The sequence below is a fragment of the Quercus suber genome, unplaced genomic scaffold (assembly GCF_002906115.3).
Source record: "Quercus suber isolate HL8 unplaced genomic scaffold, Cork oak 2.0 scaffold_42, whole genome shotgun sequence".
In the NCBI taxonomy this organism is placed as follows: domain Eukaryota; kingdom Viridiplantae; phylum Streptophyta; class Magnoliopsida; order Fagales; family Fagaceae; genus Quercus; species Quercus suber.
In genome coordinates this window covers 1,582,376-1,590,132 of record NW_027069507.1, presented here as the reverse complement: position 1 = coordinate 1,590,132, position 7,757 = coordinate 1,582,376, and the positions used below count along the sequence as shown (strand labels likewise).

At 40.4% G+C, this 7,757-nt stretch overlaps 1 protein-coding gene across 1 annotated transcript; it reads left to right on the top strand.

The window, feature by feature from the left end:
- Nucleotides 1-6,031: 6,031 nt before the first annotated feature.
- Nucleotides 6,032-7,414, top strand: LOC136066666 (uncharacterized). Its single transcript, XM_065771352.1, has one exon. The coding sequence runs from the start codon at nt 6,032-6,034 to the stop codon at nt 7,412-7,414; it is 1,383 nt and encodes a 460-aa protein (XP_065627424.1).
- The last annotated feature ends 343 nt before the right edge of the window (nt 7,415-7,757 follow it).

Here is a 7,757-nt window from a genome sequence, read left to right as displayed (position 1 = left end):
CAGTTACCATTGGCCTGATCCTTGCTAGACGATTAAAAGAATTAAGATTTATATATAATCTAACTGGTAAAATTCTGATTTGCATTATATAATTTCAAGTTTATGGCTCAGTTGCATCTGAGCCTAAATGTGACATATTTTTCCCTGTTTATTTGTTTCAGTTTATTATGGTGTAGAAAATTCTTTTTTTTTTAAGTTTAGCTCCACATGTTGTACAGGTGAGTGCTCTATTTCCCTACTTTTTCTGTCATGATTTGATATCTCTAGATTCCTCCTCAACTAAAGGTCTGCTATGAAGAAACTTAAAGGAAGAATAATTTGTAACTGCTTTAAGGGCATATTTGAATTCTTCTCTAGCCACCTAGCACCTCCCCCCTTATAAGTTCTTAGTGGAGGGTGAGGTCATGGGTTCAAGACCCACTAGGTGCAATTAAAAAAAAAAAAAAGGTTTCAGTAAAGGTTTACTATTGTCATGCTGATGATTGATGATTAATGGCATTGAGCATTCTTTTCATAGTTTAGCTCCACATGTTGTATAAATGAGTAAGTTTTTTCTTGATTTTGCAGTCAAATGTGAAAACCAAAGAGGTTATTTTTATACCAATGAAATCACTGATTTTACAAGAGACAAGGGGAGGGAGAGAGTCGTAAGGCACTATGAAGGAGATATTAAGGACCACCACCATGTTAGACCATCTCCCACCTTCAACCCAGCCTCTTGCCACCAATATATACTGCCTGAACCACTATTGATACAAGTATCTTTAAACAATAAAAATTGGTACCAAATATGATTTAGGTTTTGTTGTTTTGGGTTGATTTTTATTAATTTAGGTATTTGGGTTATTGGTTTTGATTAAGCTTGAATGACAAAGAAATAAAGGGCATGATCAAAGACGTTTGAAACCCATTTAGCTTAGGGTTAACAGCCATTGAAGGTATTGCCGAGAAACAAGGAATTTTCTTTGCTTAAACGTGGTTTGGTTGTCATCCTATGTGATGTTCTTTTCTTCTTCTTCTTCTTATTTCAATTCATTTTCTGAATTTTTTTTTTTTTTTTATCATTTGTTTTTTAATTCCTTTTGATTTTGATGTCTTTTTTTTTTTTCCTTCAAATTTTCGTATATACTGGTTTGGGTGTCAATGTTAACTTTCTAATTTAATGAATACTCCAAACTGGATTGAGTATTGCATGCCAACTATTTGATTTGTATTACCCTTTTCTTATTATAATTATGATTGTTGTTTGGAATGTAAAGTTGTATTATTTTTATTTTTTCTATTTGTCTATAGCATTGTTATTGATTTCGTTTCATTCCAGCTAAAACGGCCAGAAAACTTCATACCAGTCACTTCACCAACACGAAGCACCCTCTTGTTCCACCTCGGGTTGAATTCTGGTTGATTTTGGCCCATTCAGGTCATTTCGGTTGATTTCGGTGAGTTTCAGCTGGTATACCAATTCCAATCAGTATTGAAATCAAACCCGATCAACCCATCTTGTCACAGCGCCGGTTACCTGAAGAAACGCATCCCATCACAACAGTCTTCTTTTTCTTCTTCTTCTTCAGTTTTTCTGTGCATTTCATCTTTTGCAACTCTTCTTCATCTTTTTGTGTGTTTCATCCCATCACAGCGTTTCTTCTTCACAGCAGTCGTTGTGGCTATTTCTGCCCAGTTCAACTTTTTATTGTGCTTAGTTTTGTTTTTTGTAATATTATTTTTAGTTTTGTGAGCCTTCACGTGACTAGCCTGACTAGTATTTGAAAGGGAAGCTCTAATTCAGCTTTTTATGTTGACTTGTTAGCCCCATGCCCTCCTACGTTGTCATCTAGCTTTTTTATAAAAATAATTTTCATCTTTTATTTTTTATCTTTCATTATTTATATACATTTTAATCTTATAATATTCTAAAAAATTGTTAATATTAGTTTATTTAGGAAGATGAAAAATGGGAAAAATCGAAAAGTAGTCAATAGGAAGCTTCTTGGAAGCTCACTTGTGTACAATTACCCAAAATGTGGGTTTTATACTTTATTTACAAAAAACCCATAAATAAATGTTTTTCTAAAATAATAATCCCACTTTTTTTAATAGAAAACTATATTAAATTCATTTTATATATATATATATATATATTTATAATAGTAATAATAATTTTTTCTGAATTTTTTTTTTTTTTTTATCATTTGTTTTTTAATTCCTTTTGATTTTGATGTCTTTTTTTTTTTTCCTTCAAATTTTCGTATATACTGGTTTGGGTGTCAATGTTAACTTTCTAATTTAATGAATACTCCAAACTGGATTGAGTATTGCATGCCAACTATTTGATTTGTATTACCCTTTTCTTATTATAATTATGATTGTTGTTTGGAATGTAAAGTTGTATTATTTTTATTTTTTCTATTTGTCTATAGCATTGTTATTGATTTCGTTTCATTCCAGCTAAAACGGCCAGAAAACTTCATACCAGTCACTTCACCAACACGAAGCACCCTCTTGTTCCACCTCGGGTTGAATTCTGGTTGATTTTGGCCCATTCAGGTCATTTCGGTTGATTTCGGTGAGTTTCAGCTGGTATACCAATTCCAATCAGTATTGAAATCAAACCCGATCAACCCATCTTGTCACAGCGCCGGTTACCTGAAGAAACGCATCCCATCACAACAGTCTTCTTTTTCTTCTTCTTCTTCAGTTTTTCTGTGCATTTCATCTTTTGCAACTCTTCTTCATCTTTTTGTGTGTTTCATCCCATCACAGCGTTTCTTCTTCACAGCAGTCGTTGTGGCTATTTCTGCCCAGTTCAACTTTTTATTGTGCTTAGTTTTGTTTTTTGTAATATTATTTTTAGTTTTGTGAGCCTTCACGTGACTAGCCTGACTAGTATTTGAAAGGGAAGCTCTAATTCAGCTTTTTATGTTGACTTGTTAGCCCCATGCCCTCCTACGTTGTCATCTAGCTTTTTTATAAAAATAATTTTCATCTTTTATTTTTTATCTTTCATTATTTATATACATTTTAATCTTATAATATTCTAAAAAATTGTTAATATTAGTTTATTTAGGAAGATGAAAAATGGGAAAAATCGAAAAGTAGTCAATAGGAAGCTTCTTGGAAGCTCACTTGTGTACAATTACCCAAAATGTGGGTTTTATACTTTATTTACAAAAAACCCATAAATAAATGTTTTTCTAAAATAATAATCCCACTTTTTTTAATAGAAAACTATATTAAATTCATTTTATATATATATATATATATATTTATAATAGTAATAATAATATATAAATATATATTTTAGTAGTAATTTAGAAACGGTTTCCGAAACGGTACCCGAAATTAACCGGTACCAAAATATTTTATTCCAATGAACAAACCGAAACGGGTTCTGAAACGGTATTCATAATATTGGTCTATAGGGGACAAGAACGAGGCACTCCATACATATAGTAGAATTCTTGCAAAGGTCTATTTCTACCCTCTTTTGTGAAACTTTATTTCTTCTGCTGTCACACTGCCAGAGCCATTATTGGGTAGGTTCCTTTAACTCTCTGTTGATTTTATTTTAATATCATTTATCATTTATTTATTTCAAGTATAGATTCCCTATGAGATCTTGATTGCACTCTTTGTTAATGTTTCTTTATTTATTTTTGGGTTTGTAGGTGGAAAGGCCAAGCCTTTGGGACAACCCAAAGTCCATGAAGAATGGGTACAGTTAGATCTATTTTTCCCTTTATTGAAATCCTATGAATTTAGACTTAACTGAGCCTTTTAAATATGAATAAACTCATGATTAATAATATACCGCACGGGTTACATACTAGTTTATTATAATGGGAAAAAAAATTGATTTCCTTCAGCCCCCCTTTCTCCTTTGCTGCTTTCAATTCTCCAATCGAATCACTGGAGCACCTCAAGGCCAACAAAAATCTTGTGAAGTGAGTATTGAGTCGAAGAGATCCACCTTTGAGCAGACAAAGTCTTATAAAACTATCTCTCTCTCTCTCTCTCTTTCAAATTTATTAACCATAAATCCTTTCTTGTTAATGGGAATTGAAAGGGAGAAAATACACGCTAGGATGCCTATTGTGATTGTACGGGCCCGCTACAGTCCGCGGACGTAAGGATGGACGAGCCCGTCATTTGCACGGGGCCTTAAGTGGACGGATCTCATATGGACGGACCTGATACGGACGGAGTGAAGAAAGATGGGCTGGTTGACCATGGGCCTGTTGGACCCCTTAGTGGGAATATTTTGGCCCATTCTCATAAGGTCCTAAACAGAGTCCTTGCGCTACTTGGACTTTAGAAATCTCATATATTTGGTAAAGATCTTCCCTGTAAGGAGGAGAATCTGTCCATCACATTTAGGATTCTACAAGAAGAGTCCTATAAGGAAAAGACTTCCGCGCCAAGGAAGAGATGTCAACCCTCTACTACTATAAAAGCCCCAATACCCTCACAAACCAAGGTATGCATTATTTTACCCTCTCTAGCACTCCATAGTTGTAAGAATACTTTCTGACTTGACCTTCGGAGGGTATTTGGCCGGCACTACACCGGTGCCCTTTGATAGGTTTTCTCCTTTGTCTTGTGTAGGTTAACATACGAGCGTGAAGGCATTGTGTGACTCATTGGTGAACTTCTCAGCTTCATCAGTTGGTGCCGTCTGTGGGAACTCGTAAGAAGAAAGCAGTCAAACGTTGCTTCATCCCTGAGACAAAAGGGTTGCATGGTGCTCACTCGCTCGATGGCAACAACCAGTGACATCCAAGGAGAGGAACTACCCATGACTACACTCGAAAGACAGGTTCGGACACTCACTGCGGCCGTGGAGCGTCTCACCAAACAAAATCATGACCTAGAAGAACAGCTGCGTCAAAGAAACACAGCACCCCATAATCGGAGGGAGGATCAGGAAGGTACCAGCGCCATGCAAAGAGACCGAGAAGGGCCTGAAGGGAGCAACGCCCCAAGCAGGCCAGAACGACAGAACACGAGCATGCCATCCCTCATGGATGCGACTCCTCCGCCTATGTTCGCGGAGATGCAGGCGATGAAAGAACAGATGGAAGTCATGATGAACGCCCTAAAGGGACGAGTGTCCAACGACCTGGACGACCTAGTGAGCCGGACTGACTCTCCATTCACCGGCCCCGTCAATTCCTTCCCCCTACCACACAAGTTCCGGATGCCACAAATAGAGAGCTATGATGGGGTCAAGGATCCCCTAGACCACCTAGAGACATTCAAGACCTTGATGCATCTACAAGGGGTACCAAACGAAATCATGTGTAGGGCCTTCCCAACCATACTAAAGGGTCCTGCGAGGATTTGGTTCAGTCGGCTGACGCCAAACTCCATCAGCACTTTCAAAGAATTAAGCGCTCAGTTCACCTCGCACTTCATAGGGGGACACAGGTACAAGAAGTCCACGGCATGCTTAATGAGCATCAAGCAGAGAGAAAATGAGACACTAAGATCCTACATAACCCGCTTCAATAAGGAAGTGCTCTCGATCGATGAAGCCGACGACAAAATACTGGTGGCGGCTTTCACGAACAGATTGCGGAAGGGCAAGTTTTTGTTTTCACTATACAAAAACGACCCCAAAACCATGTCAGAGGTACTCTACAGGGCCACCAAGTACATGAATGCGGAAGACGCACTACTTGCACGGGAGGAAAGGCCCAGGAAAAGGGAACGCCAGGTGGACGTGCGTTAGGATCAAGGGTAGAAAAGACCAAGGACAGGAGATAGAAGGGACGAAAGACGCCCTAAGCCCCCAGGCGGAAGGTTCACAAGTTTCACCCCTCTGAACGCCCCGATTGACCAATATTGTCGTTTCCATCGAGATCATGGCCACGACACAGCCGATTGCTACGACCTAAAGCAGCAGATTAAAGCCCTCATTAGACAAGGGAAGTTGCAGAAGTTCGTCAACAAAGAGAGAGCGGATCACAATCACCAAGAGCCGGCCCCCCGACAGGATAACGAGTGTCCTAGACCCCCCATCGAAGACATAAGGATGATAGTGGGAGGGACCGCGGCTACCGATTCTTCCAAAAAAGCTCAAAAAACGTACCTCAGATCGGTCCTGAATGTCCATCTAACAGGCTTTAGGCGTAATACCACACGAGTGGAGAGCCCTATCATCGGATTCACCGAAGAAGATGCAAGGAGACTCCATCACCCGCATGACGACGCGCTGGTCGTCAGCATACGTGTGGGGGACTACAACATCCACCGAGTACTAATCGACAACGGCAGCTCAGCAGACATTCTATACTATCTAGCATTCCAGCAAATGGGGATAGACAGAGCACGATTGATGCCGGCGAGTGCTCCATTTATCGGTTTCGGAGGGACAAGGGTATTCCCAATAGGCTTCATCACACTCCCTGTAACGGTGGGTGATTACCTGCAAGAACTCACTAGGAATGTGATGTTCCTCATGGTGGACGGCTCCTCCGCTTACAATGGTATTCTTGGACGGCCCATACTTAACTCATGGAAAGCAGCAACATCAACATACCACCTAATGATCAAGTTCCCAACGGACTATGGGATTGGAGAATTGCAAGGAAATCAGGCAACCGCCCGAGAATGCTACATTGCCATGCTAGAAATGGAAGATTATCATCAGACAATGTGCATAGAAGAGCAAAGGACGGTCGCAGAACTGGTCGAAGAGCTGGAGGAGATAATGCTCAACGAATCAAAACTAGAGCGGATGACCAGAATAGGAACATTGGCCTGCCAACCTGTGCGCCAGGCCCTCATAACATTCCTCAGGAGGAACCAAGATGTTTTTGCATGGAACCACGAAGACATGCCCGGGATCGATCCCTTTGTCATAGTACACAAGCTGAACGTGAACCCTTCAACCCCACCAGTTTGGCAGAAAAAGCGAGTGTTCGCTCCTGAGCGGGAAAGAGCAATAGCGCAAGAGGTCGAAAAACTACTCGAGGCAGGTTTCATTAGGGAAGTATATTACCTAGAGTGGTTGGCGAACGTGGTCATGGTTAAGAAGACCAGTGGAAAGTGGCAAATGTGCGTCGACTTCATGGACCTTAACAAAGCGTGCCCAAAAGATAGCTACCCCCTCCCGCGGATAGATGCACTGGTCGACTCCACGGCCAGACACCAGCTCCTAAGTTTTATGGATGCTTTCTCAGGCTATAATCAGATCAAGATGGAGGAATCTGATCAGGAGAAAATGTCCTTCGTCACCAACCAAGGCCTCTTTTACTATAAGGTGATGCCATTCGGACTCAAGAACGCTGGGGCGACGTACCAAAGGTTAATGGACAAAATGTTCGCACACCAGATAGGGAGGAACGTACAGGTTTACGTCGATGACATGCTGGTCAAGAGCCCACTCGAAAAAGATCACCCGAGCGACCTCTAGGAGACATTCGATACTCTACGGTCATACAACATGAAACTGAATCTAGGCAAGTGCGTATTCGGGGTAACAGCGGGAAAATTCTTGGGTTTTATGGTGTCCCAAAGAGGAATAGAGGTCAATCCAAAGAAGATACGGGCCATCATGGAGCTTGAACCGCCAAGGACAGTAAAGGACATGCAGAGCTTGAACGGGAAAATTGCTGCTTTGAACAGGTTCGTCTCAAAAGCAACGGACAGGTGTCTACCATTCTTCCGCGTCCTAAAAAAATCATTCGAGTGGACGGATGAGTGCCAGAAGGCATTTGAAGATCTGAAAAAATACCTCGCCTCGCCACCCTTGCTCA